Raw genomic sequence first — 25,362 nt, 5'->3', positions numbered from 1 at the left:
TGGAAATGCACAGAAATAATTTGGCACGTAACATCCTGCACAACAGACATCATTCATACACTTAAAGATTGATAAATAAGAAATTATTTCTTGATCAGCAGTGTTATTTATTTCAAACAGTCCAGTTGATGCCCAAAACGCCAAACTTCCTCTGAAAGTAGGATAAGTATAGACTACACTCAAAGCTCTCATCACTATGGCCACAGGGGGCACCAAAAACAACACAAACTGAAATTCCCTCAATGTAGATCGATAAAGATAGAACTTAAAAACTGATCACCCTTTATCAAACCTGGGTAAATTAGGGCTGCAGACCACATCCAGCCCTTTGGTGTGAGGTCATTGCTTTTATTTTGAAAAGTTTGATGTTATTTCCACACAGATGCCCTTTGGCATCTAAAGTGGCATGTCACTTTTGAATTTTTTTTTCACAAGTGATAAAGTTCAGCATATCCAAATCCAGATCCTCTATCTCTGATGATCCTTTCACAGCTGTCCTTCACATTATTCAGCCAGATTTTAATGCGCTTTTTCAAGCCCAAGACTAGATCTTTCTCACTGCTGAGGTAATATCAAGTCAAAAACACTCACATTATTTATTAAGTGGTCATAAAGTTTTACAGGTTTTAGAAAATGAAATAATTGTTTTTGTTTTTGCTGTTTATCACAACAATATTACAACAAAAGTTGATATTGAGCAGAATTAACTTCACGTTATTGTGCGACCCTCTGACACATTTCAGGTGTCTCATGTGGCCCCTCATAAAACTAAATGACCCACCCCTGCCTTAAGTGAAAGAGCTGTAACTATTTGAAGCAGTTCACTTCTGCTTTTTGGTGTTTTATCATGTGTAAGCCGACTTGTTTTGTTTTGTGCGTGGATAAAGTTTCTGTTTTGGTTTCTCTGCTCTTGTTTGCTCTCTTTGCAGTTCTTTCACCCAGCCAAACCACTAGCTCGTGAACACAGTGCTTGATTAAGCAGCCAAAGAATCAGATATTAATCATGACCTAGCGAGCACCAAAGAAATGAGAGAGGAAATTGAATTTTCTTGATCCCTAGTTTGCCAGAAACACCCCTTCAGATACATGTTCCCTTTTATTGGATGGATGAAGGCAGTAGTTTGCTCACAGCTTCACCGTATTGACTTTTTTTTAAGGAGATACTATTTCATGTTTTGTTTACAGCTTGTTTCAGCTGCCTTAGGTTACCAAACAGTCAGCAAAAACCAATTACCGTTCTTCCGCCAACTTATTGGTCTTAGGCAGCAAGATATGATGCTCAACGGTGTTCAGCACAGCAAAAGCAGAGGAAGTGAAACAGTGTTATGACCCAGATAAGAGGCTAAACGCTACTTTTATCAGCTCTGCTTTAAAAAGTTGTTTATCACACGGTTGTTCTCTGTTATGTGTGTTTTTAAGGACCCAGACTCCGGCAGCACCACTCTCACCACCAGAAACCCTCAGTAGAGAGACACTGAGCTGAAGCGGAGCTTAAACCCCTCGATTGGGAGAAGAACCAGTAGCTCTCTGTTCCTGTCTGTCAGGGAAGGAATGTGTGGAACCAAACAGAAACACAGCGCACCAGACCATGAACTGACCCCCTCTGTCGTCAAATCTGGGTCCATCCTCTCCAGGCTCCACAACACATCAGCTATTCCTTCTGAACCCCTCTCTGCTGACTGATACGTGTCACCTGACGGGTTGCTCTGTACAGTGACTCTTCTGCTGCGAGGTCTCATATTTCTGCGTCGGTTAGTCGTACACAACTCCTCAACACTCCCCCCAAACTCACCAGGAAGTTCTGTCGTGTAAAAGAAGGTAGAGTAAACCCAAGGTGATCGCAGCGACCGCGAATCAAAATTTAATTTGGTGATTTCAAGAAAATACTTTTACTTTAGCAACTTTTTGGGAGACGGTAAAAACATTGATGCTCGGAAATGCAAGAAGTGTAAATCAATTGTTTATTCATGAAGAAATAAAAATAGCAACTGCTCTATTTATTTTGTGTTACCCGTTAAAAAGGCGCTTAGGCAAACAGTCAGTACTGATGGATTATGTAACTAAAGTCATTGTTGTCTAACCCAGAATATTTCGCATAGTATGTTGCATGTAGTACATTTGATTTTTGACCTGTAAATGAATTACTTGCTTCAAATGAAAAGCTTGTAATGGTTTTGCATGACAAGCATTAGCATTCTGTTGGCATGAAATACTGTCTGTGTTACCTCTTTTCACTATGTTAGCAATATTTCATTAACAGATTAACAAAGAACTATATCGGGAGTCATATGTAATGTTTATTAATGAAATTATAACTCGTGTGGAAACGATGAATTGTACATGTTCTTGGCTGTAGAAATATTTGTCGTGGAACAGTCAGTGAATGTCTATATTTATTTATGTGTGTATTACAGTTTGGTTTGGATGTGTGTGAATGTGTATGTTTTTGTGTGTTTAAGTCTCAAGTTTTTGAAACCGGCAAAAAATCTTGTAAAGACATTTTGTAAAAATGGAATTGTAAATACAGTCTTATGTTACATGTTATTTTTCCATGGTAGAAACTGTACAAAATGCTAAGTAATAAAATAATCCTTAACCAGTTCCTCTTTGCTGCTTCTTTAATTGAAGCTGCAGCGAGCAGCAAATAGACATGCTTCTCCTCCAAGCGCTCAGCGATTTGGCAGTTGCCGTTGCTTATTTTGGCTGTAAAACCCAGCGTGGCAGACCGTGCACAGCGTATTCACTGATCGGCCCAGGAGCCCCAGACATGCGCTCTGCAAGTCCAAATAAACAGGTCATCCAGCTCAACAGCCCGAGTGAGTTTACCATCTCTGGGGTCGGGCTCCCCTCGACATAATGCTCCGCTTCTCCGAGCACTTGTGAGTTTGAAGAGCATTAAATTCCTCCTCTGCTCCAGCAGCCTCTCAACCTTATAAAAATGAAAAGTGGAAATGTTTACAAGAAAATAAAGCTAAGAGTGACACTGAGAGTTAAGCCTATGCATGCAGGGAATGATTTCTGACTTATTTGTGCATGTCGGATGAAAGCCTGTTCCAGCACACAGACGATAATCCTCGGAGGAGTGCTTGCAGCATACACACAAAAATAGAGCATTTATTTCATATTCTTTATCAGTTGGATTTAAAAAGGTTCTTTATGACTGAGGAAAACTGCAGATGTGGTTGTTTTTGTTACATTTAAGTTGATTTTACAGATGATTTGACCCAAGTTAGGTCAAAGTTTACTTATAACGCACATTGAAAACAACCTCAGATGTGCAAACTTGTAATGGAATGACAATACAGGTACAAATATGAGTTAACTAACAATATAAAAGCAACAAGAAAGCTGCAAATTACTATGAAGTCAGGCTTAAGTGTAATTAAAAGCAAAAACATGGACTTGTCAAAGAAAGACAAATGAGCTCATGTAAAGTTTAAAAAGAAGTTACACAATCTTGAACTGGATCCCAGAACTGACGGACATGCAGTCATGATATGTCAGCGCTGGACTGAGTTGATTTTGTTTCTTAGTCTAGGGTAGACCTTCTCCTTTTTATGAAATCCAACAAAAATAAAGTCATTAAGGGCCTGTGTCCACCAACAGCATTTTTTCCCCCTGGCGGTAGTTGTATCCTACATCAACCAACGCAGGTTCACTGTGCCCCCTGTGAGGGCTTCCACACCAGTATTGCTCCAGTTCTGGTTCCTGGACCTAATTTTGAACCTACCTGTGTGTTTAGACAGGAAAAAAAATTAGCCTGGAACCTGAAAAGTTAGTTCACAACTCGAACCAAAAAAAGTTAGCTCAGCGTGTGGACTGTGACATGGACCTGTTGTAATCCATGTTGAAAAATGAGCAGAAAGTGAGCAAAAAATGCCTTGTATTGTCTTTTTAGCTTCAGTATTCATCTTTGTGCTTCATATTCAAATCTTGCATTCAAAACTCTGATTTTAAAAAATGGTCAATATTAAAATGAGCATTTTCGAAAACATCCTAATCCAAAAATGGTTATTTCTCATTCTTCTTATTTCTAACAGTCAAATATGATTCCAGCTTTCTCCCAAGGAACACATGGTTTCCTGTTTTGGTTAATTAGTGTCAAATCAGACCTTCAAACATGTCAAAATGGATAAAATCAAGTTGATCATCTGGATCCTATGTTTGCATATGGTGTGCGGTGTGTTTGTTGTCACAGGTTTATGTTTTGAGGAGGACTGTCTGTCCAGATGTTTGGACCTGATGTCTCTTGTCATTTTTTCTGCAGCGAGCCACAAATAATTCAGAGCGCTTGTTTTCACACACTCAGCCTCTTCAGCCAGTCAATGCTTTGCCACTCACTTCTCAGGGACGTTGTTTATGTACAGTTCTATTATGTCACAGGAGATTAGTTCCTCTTGGTCTGTGCACGCTAATCCCTCTCTCTCTTTTCCAGGAGCCGGGCCAGTGTTTAGCCAAGGCTCCTTTCTGTGCGAGCCAGCCCAGCCCCTCTCCCTTTTCAGCCTGTCACAGTCCCCTCTCTACACACAGCGAATACCATGGCCCTCAAGTGTGAAAAACCTGCAAACAAAAGGGCCTCTAGCCTCTTTTCAGGCATGTTGCGAGACGTCCAAGTCTCAGAGGACATAAAAGAAAGGAGGAAAAAATGCAACAACTAAATAATAGGCTAGCCGTCGGCAGAAAAAGCTTCATCTCAGATGGTACAAGGCCAGTGAGGGCTTATTCACTTTGCATGACATTACATCCCTATTGTCCGACTCAGGCTGGGGATATGGCTTTCAGATTAAAACACATATTTCTGTAAACAGTCTTATTCATTTGGCTCTCCGAATAATCCCGGTCAGTCAAATATTTACCCGTCTCCTGCTTGACATTAGCCCTCTTATCCTATCAGAATTGAGAATCACACAGTGAGTCCATTCAGAGGAGTTCAACAAAGATGGGCTGTTTCTCCCACACATTTCCTCTGACCCCTTTAGCACCCGTTCTGCAGATTAACATTGCAATGAGCCATGCATCACTATTTATCAAATTTAAGCCACTTTTATGGGTCATTTTACAACGAGGGGACGGAGCAAGCATGACATCAGTCCTGAAAGGATGGGTGGAATTAAAGTTTTGATGATAGCAACAATCTGAGCATGACTTTGAAGTATGCAAGGAGGAAAAATCAAAAGGAAAGACTTCATATTTCTCTTTTGTGGATGCAACCTGAACAATCTGAAGGCCTCTCATGTGAGTTTCAGGTCAGTGAGAGGCATCCTTGAGATTACAACCACATGGACCACATCTCTCCTCTGATATGATGAGTAGGAATATATTGTCTTTGAGACTGATGAAAAATAACCAGAGTGCTTCCTCCCCCCTCTATTTAGGAAGGCGATGTTGCTTTAATGCGGCGGGATGGTGAGAAATCTGACCTCGCCCTGGGCAGTGGCATGTTTCTGGTTAGGCTCCGGTGATCGGGGAACCAGGCAGGGGACACATGAAAGGATCCGGCTGTCAGGCTGCAAAGATGTTCAGTGGAAGCCTAATGAAGACCAGAACATATGGACAGACCTGAGAACATGCATGCCACACATTATACAACCACCGCCGCTCAGTTCTCCTCTCCTGTTGACAAAGTGAATCGCCTGATAAGCACTTGTGTCTGCTTGGATAAGAAAAAAAAAAGCAGAAACACCATGTAAGAGTAAAAACATCTCTGCATCCAAAGACAGACAGATAATATGTTTGTTTTCTGTTTTTCATTTCAGAGATAGTTTCTGAAGCTCTGCAGGGAATTTGGTTGGTTTCCTTGTCTCCGTGCCTGGAAAAGATTTCATTCGAGTATATTTTGGATGAAATTAAAGATGTGCCATCCTGAATTGTACACGGCCGAGCTGCAATAATAACACCACAACAAAATTCTTTCATATAGAAAAGGTTACCAGCTTATAAGATGCACCTGTGCAATCAAATGGAGTCCAAGACGAGAGCTTTCCGCTGATTTAAATCTCATAATGTTCTCCTGATCGGAGCTGACAGCGAGCCTGGGAGCTGTTGATTCAGCTCTATGGTAACTTTGTGGCAGCTGGACGGGAGATGGGTTATATTATTCAAGTGATGTGTTACCAGGGAAATATTAAACCAGCTTTTCAATCTAATTAACAGTTTTATTTTAATGTGTTTCTTCAAAGTGACTGTGTGAGTGTCAGAGCTTTGGCAGTCGATCTTACAGCGACTGCACACACACCAACTCACTAATCTGCTCAACCTTCACTCAATTAACCTGCAGAATGAAACTTAGCCTACATTTCCCCCTCTTTCTAAACTCAAACACACTGTCTTCAAAGCACTAAGAGTTCTTTGTAGCCTGGGTCAAAGGTAAGCGAGAGGTCCGGTGTGTTTGTGTTTACAAAGAAAACGCCACCAGAGGAATCATTATCCACATCCCTCTCTCCAAACCAAACATCCTTTCTCCACAGGCCAACAAAGTGGAGAGATCAGACAGGAAAGTACCATCCAGCTGGGTAATAGCTGTGTATAATCCCCTCTGATTAGTGTTAATCCCCTTAATGCTCCTTCCTGAGAATAAACACATGTTGACCTGACTGACCTGCTCCTAATTAATGAAGTTAGGCAGTTGGGTACACTATCAACTCTTTCCCGCGGTTGCTGAAGCATTCGTGAAGCACAATGTGCCGTTAATGAGACAATTCATGGGTAATAACTCAAAATACAACAGCTGACCTTTGCAGAGCAGGGCTCTCTGGCTGGTTTAGGACATTTCATAAAAATGCACCCCCCAGGCGTGACTAGCGATGAGGAGCAACTTTCCGTTTTGTGTTCCCCCTCTCCTGTGAAGTCAGCGTCATGCAGGGTCGGTAGCCAGGGCCTCAGAGGCGAGGCAGAGTTCACAGGTCAGCGTGTACCCAGGAGGGTGGACGGTAGAGTTTGAGAGCAGCACCCAGGCCCAGGGACAAGAGAAGAGGTCAGGGGTTGAGTTCAGATGGGAACCACGCGGAGGATGTCGGAATGGATATCGTCAGGGGGGGGGAGTTGGCTCTGCCTTTTCCCTGCCGCTAAAGACTCTACAAGGTGAAGGCACAGAAACAGAGACGATAAATAACCTCTCAAACTCGTGCTAATTCAGAGGTGTTAATAAGATGAGAGAAAAAGGGTTAGAATGACAGAAATAATCGGATGTGTAAACACGTCTGCTTCATCACCTTTGATACCTGTGACTGAAAAGTGAGCGGCATTAACATCTTCTTGAGGCTGTTTGGGATCAAATGCCATTAAAAGTCCAGATGAAAGCTTTACATGTTGAATGTGTTGGGTAAAAACAGTAGCTTTGATCTTAATTGGACAAAAGTGTATGACAGTTACTTTAAAGATGCTAACTGCGAAAGTGGTGGAGTATTTTTGCCTAACACTGGAGGATAATAAAGACCATCAAGAGGAAGGAGAGCCAGGGGATTGTGAATGAGTTGCATCATTACTGTCAGTTTACCTCGAAAGCTAACTCTGCCATTGACTCAATGCCTACAGCTTGCAGGCAGCTGCTACCTGCAGGATTTGCATGCTGCTGCTCCTGTAACCTGTGACAGGATAAAGTATAAAATACAAGGGCTGCTATTGCTGACAGTGAAGGAATTATGCTTTTGACTTTATTTAGTGGGCTAAGTTTTCCATTTGCTATCCTGAGGGAAGCAAAATAAAGCAAACACAACAACAACAGCACCAGGATGGCATTATTTTGTTTTTATTTTGCATAAAGATGTTAATTAAATTCTATCAAAACCAAAAGCCGGCACATGGCTCAGCCAACCGCAGTGTTTATAAACTGAATATGCAGTACTTTGTCCTGGCTCTGTCTTTGAATCTGTGTGTGAGTGAGTGTGTGTGTGTGCTCCAAGGCTAAGAGCTCATTTCCACCGTGGATGATCACAGGCACCATTGATTGTAATACCGACGAGCAGGCTGGTTGTGGCCCGTGGCGTACAGAGAATCTGGACATGTTTAAAGCACTAACTTTCATGTGTTTTCTTTACGCTGGTATGAAGTTGAATGCTGATGTTGTGGCTGGCAGCTGGCTCTCATTAAAATAAATGAAAAAAAAAAAAAAAAGAAAAAACCTGATGTCAAACAGAGGACCCGGCTGGTGAGAGTAAACCACTCTCTCAACTCTCTGCTCGTCTTTCTGCCAGCCTCTGCACAGCTGTTCAACCTGCTGGACCTCATACTTTGGCTTAATCACTGACAAATGATTAGGAAAAAAGAAAAAGATGGCTCTGGATGTGAGAAAAATCATGCAAAGCTGTTTATCAATATTGATTTATTAATGCTGCTGAGCATTCCCATCACTCTTTCACAGACTTGTCGTTCACGGTGTTTTGGTTTTCAACATGTGCTTGTGAGAAAACACAATTTTCTTTAAAGACATAAATTTCAAGGGCTTTGTTGTAACAATTGGTTTTGTATGTGGTCCAGGCAAAATCAAGCAAGAATTGGTGTTATTTGTGATTTGGCATCCCAAAGCTGAAAAAGCTTTTAAATCACCGTTTCCTTCTTCTTACTTTGGGATTTATTTCATTTTCAACTCCAATAGAGTTGAGATGAAGGCTACAACACTTTGAGACAACATTCTTCATATACGTTCAGTACAATGACAGCCATTTTTGTTTTGTTTGTCTTTTATCACCTGCCTCTAATTGGTCAGCATCGGGGGCACCAGTTTCGCTAATTGTGATTGGTCAATGGGCGGGACAGTAGCACGTGCGGAAGAATCGCCGGCGAGGTCCTGTCGCGGTGTTAACTGACACTTAGCCGTTGGCTTAACTCTCAAACAAAGTAAAGACTAAGCTTACCTGACTGATTTTTCTGGGGAAGGATGCTTTGTGGAAGTCACTGCAGATTCGAGGTATGGACTGTCTGTGGAAGCTCAGGTGTCAGGTCGCTGCGGGTGAGTGAGCGTGGCATTACTTCCGGTGCTACCAACGTTGGTTGTGTCCGAAGTCACTCACTCATTCCCTACTCACTACTCACTATATAGTGAATTCGATGTAGTTGACTGTAGAGTCCACTCAATCAGCTAAATTAAAACAACATTTCGGACACTACTCACTCATTTGCAAGCCGCTGACAGTGACGTATTTACTCTCGCGTCGCTCACGGACGGCTGGGGATTTACAGTTATATCTTTTCTTAAAAACTGCAAAACAGTATTTATTTTAGTGATACATAATATTATATTTAGCTTATTGTGTGCAACAGCCAAATATAATAGAACCATTTATTACACGTTATTTTAAAATAAATAAACCATATATTTGCGCGGGACTTGTGCTGTGTTTAAGAATTACAAGGTCCAGTGAATGCATCACGCGGCACGGTTTAACGGCTAACGTCCGTGTTGTTTGTTTCTCAGCTCAAAGTTGTGAGAGGGGCTCGTCCTAAAGTTAAACAGGGAGCTAAGTGCTATTATCTGACTAATTTTAATGTTGTTTCATGCTATTAGTAATTATTAAACATGTAATCAGCCATTTCTTGTTTGAAGCGAAATGCATGATGGTATATATTGCTCATATAGTGAGCATCACTGATACACTACTTTCCAAAATGCATTGTGGGATACAATGAGTGGACAATATAGTGAATGATCATGCTCACTCAGATTTCAGACAGCACTACAAAATGGCGTATTCACTATATAGTGCACTGTATAGTGAATATGAGTGATTTCGGACACAGCCGTTGTCTCTGTCTGGCCTCCAAAGGATGATTTGTGTTAATGTTTTATGCAAGCTAACTGTGTTCTTGATTTGTGAGCACACAGACCTAAAAAGTAAAAAGTGGATGATTTTGTCGGAGATGCTTTTTAGCCGCATGGTGCAAATAGAAGAACATTATTGAGAATTTGTCCAAATTAGAGCATGGGAAGCTGCCAATAGCTTGTAGCCTATTGTGGGCAAGTTCAGTAGTTAAAGGTAGGCTACTGTTTTGTCAGAAAAGACTTAAATTTAGTTGGCAGAGCTTTAAAACTGCAGATTTACCACAAGAGTAGACATTTCTTTAAAATAGCAATTGAAAAATCCTATTTTGGTCATACGTGTGATCATCGCAGTCACACAGATCAGGATGAAGATGTCTTGTATCGATGTCTTTTAATGTATTTCAATTTTATTCATGATACACTGAAAGTTCAGGTAATTTTTGATACTGGAAATCCAACCCTGAAGAGCAAACAAAGTATGAATATTACAGTGAAAAAAGAAGCCAGTGTGCTGCATCTCAGAGGAGCTGATAAAAAGAAAGCATTTTAGAACTTCAATTCTCAATTTGTTTGCCTCCTCCATGTGTCTTGAATGCTCCGTCGTAATATAGTCAGAGTTATTTACCATGAAAAAGCTCTTAAAATCATATCTTCTGTCCCAAAAACCAAAATGCATTCAGGCTACATGTAATGCTTTCAAGACATGGATTTATGACCTCAGTGATGTCTGACTGTTTCCTGTGCCTCAGTGTGCTTGGAGGCACAGCCTGGTTTAGTTTGTCTCAGAGGGTGAGGAAGAAGTGAAGCAGAGCATCATGGTATATGTCTCTGTCACACCACTGACGCATATGACAAAATGACTGCTTCTTCTGGGTAATAGTCTGTATTAACAGATATTGACTTCATATGTTTGAGCTGGGATGGAGCTACAGTGGGTGGACCGGACCCTTGGAGTACAACGGCACCCTCTTGACTGTAAATCCCGCGTCTAAAGTGTGTCTGCATGTGTGATTTTGAGCGTGTTTGCAACATAAACAGTTCCGTTTGCGTAGAGGTGTTGAGTGGCGCTGAGATTTAGGTGAGCAGAGGGAATGGTGTGATTCAGAGTCAGGACAGGCCACTGTGCCTGTGCAGCCTGTAACACATTTATGACACTCGAGAGGAAAAAAAACAGATGGTTTACATGTTAGAGAGGTTTGAACCAGGGATGATCTCTCTTTTTCCACGCTTTGATGCCGAGTGGCTGCTAACCACGTCCTACCTTTGGGACGGATGACATTATCAGCTACTTATCTGATACTTTTTGGGACAATCTGCTTTTCATCACTTCTGACAGAAAACCAGAGCACATTTCCCAGGCTCAGTTCTCTGCCTCTTTTACTGACATGTGACGACTGCAAGAGCATACTTTGGGCGTTTTAATTACTGAAAGTTTGATTACTCCACACTGGGGACACTTGTGAAACATTAGCTGTCATTTGGCTGAAGCAGAGCACCTGAAGGACCCTGAAACCCTCCCCTCACAGTTCCTGTAAGATCCACAAAACAAACATTGTCCTCTTTTCAGCTCAGAAACAATTTACTGCTGTATGTGATTTGTTTCCCTCTTCCTCACTTTCTCACATCTGTTACTGTGTGATGTTTTCAAACTCGGCTCATCTCTGCGCTCATCTCCTTTCTGCTTCACATTCCTTTAAAGCCAAGCGCCAAAGACAATGAGATATTGTGCAGATCTGATTTAAAACAGCTTTCATAACGTGCAACTCTCAACCTTGTGTCGTTCTCGTTTTAAAATAGACTGTTTGAAACATCACAGTAATTTGATTCAAATGGATTGACAGCCTGATGAGTTATTGTCAGTGCACCAGTGGGAAAAGAGTGTTTTTGATTTCTCCTGAGGAGAATCCTTCACCTCCCCAGCAGTTCTTTTAATATAAGGGCAGCGCCTTTCATCTGCTCCTCCGCGCAGCGAGCCTCCTAATGCGTTGCAGATTCTTTTCAGCTCCAGCGATACTTCACCATCTTCTTTTTAGTGGCTTTCTGCATTGGCTTTCAATTAATCTTGTGCTAAAGCAACTTTTTACACTTTATTTCAAACAAAGTGAATGTTTGATCATGGATGGCACAAAACCAAGCATAAGGAAAAGTCATGAACTGCAGAGAAACACTTATTCTGATCATCTTCCTTATTAGATTTAGTCTCACTCTGTGATACAGCTACATGAGTGATGAAAGCTTGGCAATATGAAAGCTCCATAAATGCATTTTATGATAAAGTTAGTATATTTCTCATTATTGTGGAGAGAAAAACAGTGAACTGAGTTAACTGTGGTCCGATTAAGCTAAAATGATCACACCCAGTGAGCACTGACCAGGATTTCCAACATTCACATGGAGATGAAAACAGGGAGGAATCACCTCAATTCAACCAGTGAAAACACTGGTCAGAATCAACATACCAGAAAACACATGTTTGTCTTACATTAGGTCAAAAGAGGACAGAATATTATGGCAGTATTTATTCAAAGTAATTTTCCAGTTATAGAGAAACCTATACATACTCTGACCATGAGGTGAAACAGCACTGGCGTAGGTTTGATTTTGACATTGGTGGGGACATATACAAGCACCACTCGCCCCATGTTTAAACTTTACTTCACTAGTAGTGGATAATATTTCATTATAGTGCAAATAACTTCATTAAACATTGAATTATACACAGATAAACAAGACACAGGCATCGACTGCTCACATGTACTATCCTGGCTTTGTAGCATTGAGGAGCAGAACTTGGTGTTAACAAAATTAATCCACCAGGCTATTAAAAAAAAAGCTGCATTAATTAAAGTTATCTCAAAGTAAAAAGTGAGGATCTCTAAATCAGAACTACTACTGACAATCCTACTGATAGGGGTGTGTACCTTTCACGTTTGAAATGATACGGTACCGATGCCCAGAAACGGTATGGGTACTCAACGGTACCAATTTTCGGTACCTTTCTGTGTTTATGTGGTAGAAAATATCAATCTGTTCAATAATAAAAAACATTTTTTAAATTTTAACATATTTATTCTTCAATATATAAACTTACAATGCTGTGTTCATGTCCAGCCTACTCTTCAACTCACTCACAGTCACAAGGATGCATTTAGGTACCTAAATATGGTACCTTTTAGCCGCGTTTCCACTAAGCAGACCAGTTCAGTTCGTCTCGGTACGGCACGCATTTTGTGGCGTTTCCACTGACTTATCCTGGGACAGATCCCTAAAAACCGAGACTAGCCAGCCTACTTTTTTGGGACCCTTTCGCATGGGTGCCAGACTGAACAGATCCGCTCTCGGAAGGTGGAGCAACACACTGCAGACTGTTGATTGGTCAAAAGAATCGTCACTTACTCCTGACAGCGGCTGCATTTCTCCTGGCGGCTCACAGACTTCTCTGAAATGAAGCTTGATTGTACTTTGTATCAAAGAGCTACATGCCAATCACAGAGAAGGCGAAACGTGCATGTTTTCCATCTATGCTCTTTGTTTACTGTGTCGCGTTTTTCCTCTTTGTTGGATTTATTAGCGGGGGTTAGCTGCTATGGCTTCACGCTATTGTTTAACAGCTGCAGCTTTCGGCATCCGGCTTACACGCCGCCCACCACAAGAGGGCACAGTTTGCTGTGGAAACGCAAACGGGATCAGGCTTAACTGTACCAAACTGTCCCAAACCGTACTGAACCGACCCGAACTGCTTGGTGGAAACGCGGCTTTTGATTTTACTTGAATCGGTACCTGGTTCTTTTGACAGAATTCGGTCGGTACCTTATAGAAGTACCTAATTCTGAACCCATCTCTACATGTCAATCCTAAACACGTTGTCAGCCTGCTTCTTATATAAACTCACAGCTTTACTTCAGAGTGCCTTGGTCGTTTTTCTTTTTTTTTTTTTTTTCATTTTTCCATTTTTAAATTAGCCACTATGTCCTTAATTAAGATCACCTGTTGCTGAAACCTTGCCACTCCACTGCTGTCTGACCAACAGGACAGTTCTGTTGCTTTTTCTGTCACCTGAGAAAAGTGAAAGTAACAAATCGATTGTTATTAACAGTAAAGAAAAAAATAGTTGGAAATGATGTTTTACAGTCATTAGTTGTCTACGAGGAGGGACTGTTTTTCTAAGGCGCCTTATGCTTTTTTGTTGAAATTAATTCATCTTTCTCTCCTTCCCTGAAAAAAAAAATGAAATGAAAAAAAATAAATGTCCATACACTCCATACACAATTCTACACCCGTGCTAGAAAGACTCCTGGATGCTGCTGATGGTATATGTAACAGATATTAGCGAGAGGACGATAGACGGTGGATTCATGTTTGTGACAGTTTTGCTCTTTAATACAATAAATTTAGGGACAAGAAGCAGCTTGAAATGACCCTCAGTGTGTTTAGAAGTGTGATGAATCTTGTGATGGAGGCTGATTTCTCTGGTTCAAAAATAGTCGTTCAATCCATGTCTTCAAATAGACATTGGAAAAAAAATGTTGCAGTCTCCTTCAGTTTTTAACTTTTCAAAAGTGGCCGAAGTCATCTTTTAAATGTTCATTGAGGAATTGGTGGACAATCAATGCATTGACTTACCTGCAGTGATGTGAAGAGACTTTTTGAAGGGCAGGAAAAAAGCCAATAAGCGTGTTCTCACCATCCAAGAAGGACATTGTATTTTGCCAATCAGGAGAGCATGTTAGCATGGTTTTGCTCACAAGAGGAAATTTTACCACATTTTGGCTCCCACGAGGGCACCTTAGTGAGTTATGACTCCCAGCTGCTCCAGGAGTAACTTTTTAATCCCAGGTAAGCATGTCTCAAAGCACATTTCCCTTTTTTGACAGTTATACGGTCCTTGGACCATTCTTTATAAAATTTGCATCAGTTTGTTTTTGAAACAACATCAAACCAGTGAAGCACACACTTTGGTAATCAGAGAATGTTAAATGAGAAAAAATAAATCCACTCAGCAGCTTTGTAGTTTCATGTTTCAGCATCACAGCAGGCTGATCAACAACAGGCTGGGTTGACTTTCTCAATGGTTTCATTATGCTCATATCAACTTAAGCAGAACAACAAACACTCTGATCCTTGATTAACTCATTTAGTGTGACTAAGTCAGGAAAAGGAAGCCGTATTATATAAAGATAACTCAAAAATCAAGACTAACCACTGCGGTGGTTGTTGCAGATTCTCTCTCACAGCCCTCTGGACTCTGCACGATCTGTCTCTGATAGACGACCGACTGGCTGCCAAGAATAGCACTCTGGCTGATGTGTCTGGCTCTTGTTAGCGGGGGATAGGTTTGTGTCAAGCACAGCTTCTCTGCAGGCTGAGCCGTGTTGTTGTTGTGGTTGAAAGAGATCTGTGGATTTGTGTGTGTGTGTGTAATCGCTCGCTGACAGAGATGTCGGGGCCGCAAAATGACACACCTCCAATCTACTGATCCGCTGCCAGTGTGACTCATTTTTCTCGTGGCAGAAACTTCTTTGAACAGGTGTCCAAAGCTGTTGTTTCTCGCTCTCATCACTCTTTTTACTGTTTGTGTATCTGATCCCATCTCTGCGCACTCCTCCCACTCTCTCACACACACCCACACACTCACTTTTCTGTAGCTTTCTCGAGCCCTTTCCATACAAAAGGAATGGTGTAAGCCTCTGGCATTTATCAAGGATGAAATGTGTTCAGAGAGAGAAAGTGCCTTTGAATCTGAGCCTATTCAACATGCTTTATGAGAAAATATTGAATTGAGTTAAACTTTCATACTGGGTTCATTTTTCCTCTTAAAAACGGGAGATTATATTTTTTTACTGCAATTTTTCAGCTGTATTTTGATCCTTTTTCAATTGACTGAAACTTCTGGTGACTTTCCTCCAAGTGCAGAATCACTAAATACACACCCAGTGACTCTGTATCTTGAACGCCTGCCAGCTATTGAGGGCTGTTTTTAATTGATCCATTGTCCACGTGGTTGAGGTTTTTGCAGGCATGGCCACGGGGCTGAATTTCCTGCCATCAGAAGCTGCTGTTGGTCGAGCATCTCAGATCTGAAGCCAGTAATTGAATAGATAGGGTTTTGATTGATGTTTAGAGGAAGTCCCTTTCCTATTTGAATATTCATGGGTCTGTAGCCTGGAGGGGTGAGTCAGGGATCCGATGCAACCTGTGCACAACAATAGCAGCACAGAGGTCCCCCTGTCTGCTTCTCATTACATTAAATGCACTCTACAGAGCTACCACTGCTGTTTCTGCTCCACTGGGCTCCATCTTACTTTGCAGTCCCAGAGAAGTCTAAGTGCATGGAATAAAACGACAAATTTCCCATCATCCCTCTGTTTTGGTGAATAAATCTCACCAGAATCATGACTGACAGCTCGTCAAGGCATCTGAGAGCGTAACTAGCCTCACATTTCTTGGATTCAACTGACCCGCCTCGCTTGGTTTTCCAGCAGAGGTCAGATTAAGAGTGACTGTAATGCTACTTTGTTGGAAACACGCAACTCGTATTACAGGTGTTGCCTTTGGCACCTTGTCTCCGCTCCTAATGCACTTGTGGTCCTTCCATCCCAACCAAATCCCTCTTGAAATCTGTCAATCACAACTGGCAGAGAGCTACCACATCACCCGTTTGGAAAAGGAAAACATGAAAACCCTGAAAGCATGAAACAAGTGTAAGAAAACGGCAGCGTGGAGGATTTATTCTTTGGCTTGTCAGTCTTGGAACAGGAGATGAAAGTTTCACATGAAGTGGAAAAATGTTGAGTCAAACCATTAAACTTCTCATTTATGAGAGAGATTTATACCATTATTTATTAACAGAAAGTAGCACTTTTCTTTCGTAGTCTACTAGTAGCTGCATCTTTAATTCGAAAGAGTTGTTCTGGAGCGATTAGATGGAATTTTAGAGCGTGACATTTCCTGAGTTTGGGCTGGTGGAAAATTTAGCATCCCAGAGACCAAACTGATGTCAGACTATTTCAGTCTGTGTGAAGAAGGCTAAGAAGATTAAATTACAAATTCTTATGTTTGCTCTTTTTCATTGTAATTAAAAATGATTTTTGACCTACATGTTTTTCTTTGGATTGTCTTATTAGTTGCTATCAGTTAGGAGGCAGTCAACTGAGAATGAAACACCAACTGAGGGCACATTCATACTTGCCATCTGTACCCAGCTGTACTCTAGCACATTTTGCCCCTGCCGGCCTGCAGTCACACTACACAAATATGAAACAGACTTCAGCATGGTTGGCTGCTTGATTTGATAACGTTTGAGCTAAAGTTGTCAGATAATTCCCATGCGATGAAAATGTTCTACAAAACTTTCGATCTTCTTTTTTTTACTTCTTGGTCTGCTTTTTCCTAATGCTGCATTTGGAGACCATTTGAGTCAAAACGTAATTTAAATTAAACTGGTTAATATGGCCTACTTTTCTAATGCTAATGCTGATGCTAGATTGTTGTGTTGGGTCTTAGAAGTAGGGATGGGTACCTTTCACATTTGAACCAATACGGTAAAAAACCCAGTACCTAGCAATTGGTATCTGTACTCATCAGTACCAATTTTTGATACTTTTTATGTGTTTATATGGTAATAAATATCAATTTGTTAAACAGTAAAATCTCAAAGTTTTTTTTTCAATTTAACATATTTATTTCTCAATATATAAAGTTGCAAAGCTGTGTTTGTGTCTAGCATGGAAAATCACCTCTTCCACACCCTCACAGTCACAAAGATGCATTTAGGTACCTTAACATGGTACCTTTTGATTTTACATGAATCGGTACTCGGCACTACAGACGGAATTCAGTCAGAACCTATAAAAGTACCTAATTTGGCACCCATCCCCACTTAGAAGTGCAGTTTTGTTGTTGCAGAGCAAGGTTATAATAGTTTTGGATTTGTCATTATAGTTTAGTTTTAGTTAGTTTTGACATTTTATTTTCCATTGCAGTTTAGTTTTAATTCGTTTTAGAGCAGGCATTCTAGTTTTTATTTAGTTTTGATTTTTGCAACAAGGCTTAGTTTTAGTTTAGTTTTATTTTTTTCATACCTTATTAACCAGGTGCAGGATTCAAAAAGGTCAGAGTAAATATTTTGTTATACTGTTTATTTTCAAGTCCAACATAGCGCTCACTGCTCAGTTAATGCTGATACCGAAATGTTGGCTGCTGCCTTAAACACAAGAAATAATATAAACTTAGTATAAAAAATATAAGCATAAATTATATAAAATAATGTTGACATAAATTACATATTAACATAAATTATGAAAAAACAATTTAATATGAGCTTCAATAAATAAAAACTTGGACTCTGTAACAATAAAGGCAGACTCAAATACAATAAAAACTTGGACTCTGTAACAATTAAACCATTACAGATGCTCTAATTCATTGCTCCACCACGTTTCGTCGCAGCACAGCGCACAGCCAGTCAGTGCAGTAAACAAGCTCGTCCCTATACGTCGCTATGATGGCGCTGTGTAGCACTGAGAACTGCCTAAAACTGTTGTAAAATTGGTTGGGAAAATGTGTCGGATTAATTTAAATCCTAAAGGCTATTAATATTGTCAAAAACTAGAACTAAGGGAATTTTGTCTATCATTTTAGTTAGTTTCAGTTAGTTTTGTGAACACAAGATACAGTTTTAGTTTACTTATCGTTTTTGTTTTCTTTTCTAGTTTTTATTAGTTTGAGTTAACTGCAATGTATCTTAAATTTTAGTTTTCGTTTTTAGTTTCGTTTTAGATAACTATTACAACCTTGTTGTAGAGTTGGAGGATGGAGATACATTTGAGCACTTGCTGCTGCCGATATCTATCAATATTCGTACCAAGCTCCTCTTCAGTCAGGAAACACTATAGCATGTAGAGATGGGTATTTTATAATTTTATTGATACCAATGCCCTTACTGAGTCTGCTTATCAGTCCAATTCTTTATTGATTCCCTTATCATTTCCTCTTGTGAATTTTCCCAATACCAAAAGTAACTTTACAGGTTTTCTGTGTCAGCAACATTTAGTTAAGTTTATAAGTAAGCGAATGTGAAATTGGTCACTGGATCTGGATATCACTGGGCGTAATGTACAGAAATAAGTGAAAATTGCACATCACGTAATGTTGATGTACTGTTTTATTGTATGTTACTAACTCAAGTAGGCCATCTCGTGGTTAAAGCAAAGCTATGAGTTGTTTGGAACCTTGCCGTAGTTACTGAGTCAGCCACGAGCCTGCACATAACTTTTCTTTCATTTACCTGTTGGTATTTACACATTTGGAGTTCTCGGTGTCATTTACAAAGACTAACTGTGATAACTGTGAAATTCTTTTCTGAAGCTGTAGTTATACTGATATATGCTAACCGCTAGCATAGCAGTGCAATTTCCCTTAAAGGTTAGCATCAAGCTAGCGGTATTTCGTTTATTTTGTTTCTGGTAAATAAGGACATTTACAACATGAGTATGTATGAAGAGGAATCTCTTGTGAAAGAGTGAAGTTCATTTATTTTGTGTGTGGAAATTCTTCAGTAAAACTTGAAGCTGAAAATCTTGATTTAGAGTTTTCTTGGGAAACCGTTATCATCTGCTAAGCTTAAGATAGCTGCAGCAGACGAGTTGACGTATGGTCCAGCAGCTCCAGCATAATGTAAAGAATTGATAAGAGAAGTGTTAAGCATAAAGACTAATGATATCGATGGATTGAAACATTTCTTATCCATTCTCAAGAGGAACCGGTTTTTGATTCTCATCCCTGGGAACATGTGGGATAGAGTCCTGCTTTTTGAGCCATTTCACTGTTGTTGCCAGCTGGTGAGAGCTAATTGTAAATTCAGACTTGTAGAGAAACTCAGAGATCAGTTCGTGTTTTCCAGTTTGTTTCCTTCACATTAAGATTCTGTTTCAAGGCGGATCATTTGCAAACTTCTCATCCCAAGTAAAATAAGTGGAATTTGACCAAACTTCTGATCAGTACTCTTAAAATACACAAGGAATTTTCTGGAGACATGAGTAATTATAGGTTGAGATGCCTGTAACTTAAACCAAAAACACAATCTTTAATTAATTATACATTAATACAGACACTCCAGTCATTAATGTCATAAAACCCCACCACATTGTCAGCTAAGGAATCCACACCTCCAGTATTTGAACTATGTGTACGGTCGATGTCTCTGCTTGGCTGTCGGCTCACAGCTGTGTGAAAAATAAAAAAATCCACCCAGCCTTCCACCGAAAAGAAAAGAAAAAAAAGAAAACTGCTTGGAAATAAATTCAGCCACTTATAGGCCAACAAACACAGACACAATCTGGGTTGGAGTGAGAACAGGCCGCCGTCTGTGGGAAAACAAAGGGCGATGAATTGTGTGCAGAAGTGTTTTCTGCACGGAATATCTCCTTTCCTTTCCACAAACACATTTTCCACGGAGGATTTAATTAAGCAAGTGTGAGAGTTTGTTTGAGGAGTAGTGAGGAGGCCAGGAGCATGCTGCTAAACACACAGCTCACATTTCTGTCATTCTGCTTCTTTCTGTCATCGTGAGTGATTTTTGAGGTTTGTAGTGATGAAGCCAGCACATTCCCTGTTGAGATGCTTTAGAAAGTGCGTTTTTACTGCCTTTCTTTTTTATTTAATGAAGAACGCTTTATGAGGATATCCAACGAATGTTGTATAATGCTTTTATTTTCTGTTGAAGTAGTTGTTCATAGGAGCAGTAAGCCCTGGTGTAACATGTCGGCCCAGCAGGCCCTTTGAAGTGAGAGACAAAGTGGAATGAAGCATAATATCCCCGGGGTCCTATTTGGTATTTGGGAAAATAAACATTTGCCAAGCCCGATCTTGTGTGACTGAATCTGTACCTGTGGGTCTGGGAATAGAGCCAGTAGTGTTTCTACAACATAATTAAAACGGTAGGTATTCTGCAGATGAGTAGTGATGATTTCATTATTCAGTTGTGTTGACTCCAGAGAGCACAAAGTTTGTGGTAGACTGCAGTATGAGTAATGCTGATGCACTCTGAGATACTTTAATTCCATGCTGTGGTGGATTACTTCTTCACATCTCAGCATGTAATACAATTAATCACACCAAATGTAAGAATTTTATTAAAAAATAACAAAGAAAACTTTCATTTTCCCTTGTGTCATTCTTAAAGAGGACATGTCATGCTGATCCCTGATTTAATACTTACATATAATATATTAAATTTGAAAATAAGACCTCTCACCCCCTGAATTTTCAAAAAATGAGATATTGTATTTTTTCTGATATCCTAGAACGAGATTTGATGCCTCTGAAAATAGGTCATTGCCAGTTGGCCGCGAGATTTCGACCGTCGTGACGACACGAGGATCCTTTCTTTTTATTGGAGTAATCTGATGAAGCAGCTCCTCCTCTGTGAAGTCAGTTAGTCACACAACCGCCACCGAGGGATACACCCACCAAGAGCCGAGTATAAACGTATAAACTATTTGTGTTACAGTACTGGTTTGACTCACCACACTGAAGCGTCCTGAGATGATCTGTGTTGAGGTGGATTTTCTTCCTCCTGGGCTGCAGAACCGTCCGGGTCTGACTCGGGGTCCAATACAAAAGAACGTATCCTACACTCTGCCATTTTATTAGTCCTTACGATGAAGTTTTGGCAAACAGCAAACTCGCTCAGTCTGCTCCATTCAATGTGGCGATTTTGTAAATACTTCCATGCTGCAAACCCCCCCCCCCCCCCCCCCCTGGCTCTACCCCCTCCGCCCCTCTGATAGAACTGACCAATTGGAGCACAAAGGGCTGTGACGTTGCGAGGTTACTGGAGGTCATTCTCGAAACGGAGCGTTTCAACGAGATATTCAGAACGCCTAAAATGAGGATATTGAGAATGCTATTGTGGGGCAATGAAGGAACTAAATGACTTGTACTGAGGGCTGAAATGCTTTACAGGCATCCTAGTCTGGCATAGTGAAAAGGAGAAACGAGCAAGATATGTCCCCTTTAAATTTGGAACTTTGAGCAATAAAGCACCACTAGGTAACCTTAAAGAGCTTACAGTTGTCTCATGTGACCTCCTGCAGATAGTTTGCTCAGTTGTCATGCAAAAGCATCTGCTTCAATTCTTTTTCCCCATCAGAATATAATCAAATCAGAGGTGTGCATTTGGAGATACGATCAGAAATATTACGTCATAAATTTTCTTCAGTTTTTCTTGGTAGGAAGCTGAAGGATAATTATATTTTATCACTTAGTGCAGATCTGAAGGGGAGATGATGAGGTTAGACACAGTTATGCTCTCAGAACTGACTCATCAAAGCTTATCGGGGCCTCTTTTAATGACAAACCGGCTCCTTGGCATTTATTCAGAGGGTCCTTTCCAAGAAAGAAAAAGTAGAAAATCTTTCATATGACAGAGCGCATATTTTTTTAATCCTTCTCCAAAGCCCACACTTCAACCACTCATTATATCCCCACTAAACGTCCTGATTTATTACATCTTCAAATTTCACAATCTGGGGACAAATTGGTCTCCTCAAAAATGCACGAACATGGCTGTGAAGCCTCACATTAAATGGAAATGCATTCCTGATGTTGCAGCATTAGAAGACACAGGCATGGTCGTGTCACTGCGGATTAAAGGAGATGCAATGTTTTATGACCTGCAATACTGTTACTAATTTGGAGACACTCGATACAGAGCGTTTTATTAGAGAGGGATGCAAACGCAGAAGAAAAAACACAGCGCTGCTTGTCTCTGCCTCAAGGTGACAGAGACACATGGCCCGCAGGGTGGCTGCCTGGGTAACGCATCTCCTCTAACAAGACGAACAAAAGCATTGTGAAGCGGAACCAGCCGTCATGCCAAAACACTCATAAAGAGGCATGAACTGGCAGGTCCTCGATCTCCACATCTTGAGAAATAATTACTCCCTTCTGGATGTGTTTATGAGGGCAGAGGGGCCTGTGCTGTGACGCCTGTACGAACACCGAGGAAGGAGCACACAGTGAAGCTGATCAGAGCTTTAGACTGTGGGAGAAGTGCATCCTTAAAGTGACAGTGTGTTTTTTTCTTTTTTTTCTGGAAGTGACATTTCCTGTCGGGCATCTGTCATGGAGAGGGAAGCAAAACCATCTCAGCTTGTCATTGAAAGAATGTCAACTCCACTGACCACAAAAAGAAAAAATCATCACGCATTGTTTCACTTTACGACCACGGCTATCAAATCATAGGTGTTCTCCACATGTGCTTTGGATCAAATCATAAATGTCAGGTTAACTTCTGCAAGAAAATCATTTATCCAAGCGTGAGCTTATATAAGGTTTACCGTATAAAAAAGATATTTGTCCCTTGGCACGGATTTATTGTAAAGTCCAAGTAAAGAGAGAGGGGAGGTTTGAGTCCAGCTCCTGTGGGACGACAACACCATCCAATGAAAAGCTCTTTTTGATGCGGATGAATGGAGCCAAGGTCGGGGCCGAGGAGTCTGGACACCACGCAGCATGCAATCGCCTCTCACAGCAACTCTGAACACATGTTTCTGTGAGATCGGGGCCGGGTTTGGAAACTTTGGAACGGGGTGACCAGACCTTGAGACGAGAAGGAGAACACTTTCGATGTATGTTAACTCTTTGGCTGCCATTGACTCTGATAGACATCAATTGTGTTTTGAAGCAGGGCGTGCTGGGGGTCTGGCTTGTCCATCGTGAACTGACAAACTGATCTCTGTAGGTGGCAGCAGTGCTTTATTTGGATGAGAGATCAGCAAAGATTATGAGGAGAAGATGACAGAGAGACAATGGGTGCATCTCAAAGGGACATCATCCTTCCTTCCTCCACTTGCGTTGTTCGTTTGCGTCTTAGTCCCTCCCACCAGAGATGCATGAGAGAGACGCCAGGAAATAAAGAGAGGAGAGAGGATGGAGGAGATTCGTTTTTAGAGCAATGGGACATCCTTTCCTCTGATGCTTTACAAGACGCGACATGTTTCAGGGATGACGGCTTCAGCTGATCACCTCTGGATCATCTGTCAGTCAGCTCTAACAGCTACAGCTGACATGTTTGTGTGCCTGTTTAACAAACACGTTTCTACTAAGAAAACCTGCTCTCTGTTTATTCTGTGTGCATTTAAAAAGCTGTCAGTCACTCTACCGGTAAAATGCGTCAGTATTCGATTTATGACCTATTTATCTTTTATCTAGAGCGCATCTGATCATGAACTCTGAAACGTGTTAATAAAACCAGTTTATTGTGCAGGGTGTCCGCGGGGTCTTAAAAAGTATTAAAAGTTGATAAATCGAATTAGGAAAATTAAGGCCCTTAAAAAGTATTAAAAAGTCTTAATCGTGGTTTTATGAGGTATTATGTTTCATGGGTATTCAAGCTTTGACCCAAAAAATATCCATGAATATTTATTTTCCTCCTTGCAACTGTCCCCTGATAAGAACTTTAAACAATCAGCCAATAAAGATCAAAAAAAGAAAAGAATAGAAAAGAATAGAGTTACTTTATTGATCCCAAAGTGGAAAATTGCTGCGTTAACAGCAGAAATCGATGGAGTCAGTAGAAAAAATACAAATATAAAAAAGAATAAAATAAAAAAAAATACATAAAGACTACAATAAAATACAACAATAAGGATTGTGAGCGGTATAAACACCATCTATAAATTAATGTCATTTCTAGTTTCATCAAGAGAAATTAGATACAACATTAAAGCAAATAACACAATCTCCAGCACATGTCCTAAATTTTAAAAATGATTAAATAATTTCTCGTTTTCTTTAGCAAGTTGGCCTTGAATAACTCCTGTTACTTGTTGGGGGAGTGTCGATAAACCTGCCTTTAGTTTCATTTGTTCTTTCAAGCTTTATTTCTCCTTAGCTTACATAATTTCTGTAAAATGTAAACTACAACTGTTAAAAAGTGGATGCCAACAACAACTGAAAGTTGCAATAAAGTCTTAAAACTTTTTGAAAGGTTTTTGAAAAAGTCTTAAAAAGGTATTGAAATCAACCTCAGGATTTTAGCATATACCCTGTTGTGTTTCAGGAAGATATTATTATTAGATTTTAGTTTTCTGTATTAATCCTTCGTTATATTGATTTCGTGATGGTTGTGTTAAGTATTTTGTGCTTTAAACTCACAACAAACACTTTAATCCAAGCTTTATGACCCATTTCTAAATGATCCTCAGTGTCTGTTTTCAGCTCGTCTTTTCTCTCATTAAACTTAGTTGTGTTTCTAAAGTTTCATGAAGAGAAGTCTGAGCTGCTGCAGCGTCCAATCAGAGAGTGATATTCTATATGGGGGTGTGTCTGTCAGTAAAAAAGAATTCTGCAAATCCAGCTCTTGTGTTTCCTTGATCATAGTTCCTCAGATCAGTCTCCTCCATCCTCTCTACTTCTCCGAGCACAATTATCACTTAGGGACAGTTCGGTGCCGTGGAGGAGAGAGGGGAGAGGAGGCATGAAATTATCGCTTTGAGATGTACCCAATGACGAAATGTTACCAAACGGGTTCAGGCAGCTGACACTAATAAAGCATTTGTTGCAATTGTAAGAAAAGATCATGGAGAGGATCAAAGGATGGA

General features: G+C 40.4%; 1 protein-coding gene and 1 long non-coding RNA gene across 2 annotated transcripts in view; one reads left to right on the top strand and one right to left on the bottom strand.

Moving 5' to 3' along the window:
- The window catches only part of anos1 (anosmin 1), a 45,422-nt gene extending 42,826 nt beyond the window's left edge, over positions 1-2,596 (top strand). Inside the window, exon 14 of the mRNA XM_074695569.1 lies at positions 1,420-2,596. Coding sequence (XP_074551670.1) covers positions 1,420-1,478 — 59 coding nt within the window. The 3' untranslated portion in view covers positions 1,479-2,596. The remainder of the gene's footprint in view (positions 1-1,419) is intronic.
- A 2,806-nt stretch (positions 2,597-5,402) lies between these two features.
- On the bottom strand, positions 5,403-9,149 carry LOC141808536 (uncharacterized). The gene is made up of 4 exons (XR_012599914.1): positions 9,110-9,149; positions 8,853-8,941; positions 6,733-7,073; positions 5,403-5,530 (listed from the first exon to the last, which is right to left on the bottom strand). It is a non-coding gene; the product is annotated as an uncharacterized LOC141808536 (long non-coding RNA).
- Positions 9,150-25,362: the final 16,213 nt, after the last annotated feature.

This window comes from Halichoeres trimaculatus, unplaced genomic scaffold, assembly GCF_033239565.1.
Source record: "Halichoeres trimaculatus isolate MK-OKI-2021-1 unplaced genomic scaffold, fHalTri1.1 fHalTri1_scaffold_19, whole genome shotgun sequence".
NCBI lineage: Eukaryota > Metazoa > Chordata > Actinopteri > Labriformes > Labridae > Halichoeres > Halichoeres trimaculatus.
Note: the sequence above shows the minus strand (reverse complement) of the source record. Positions and strands in the feature narration are given on the sequence as shown.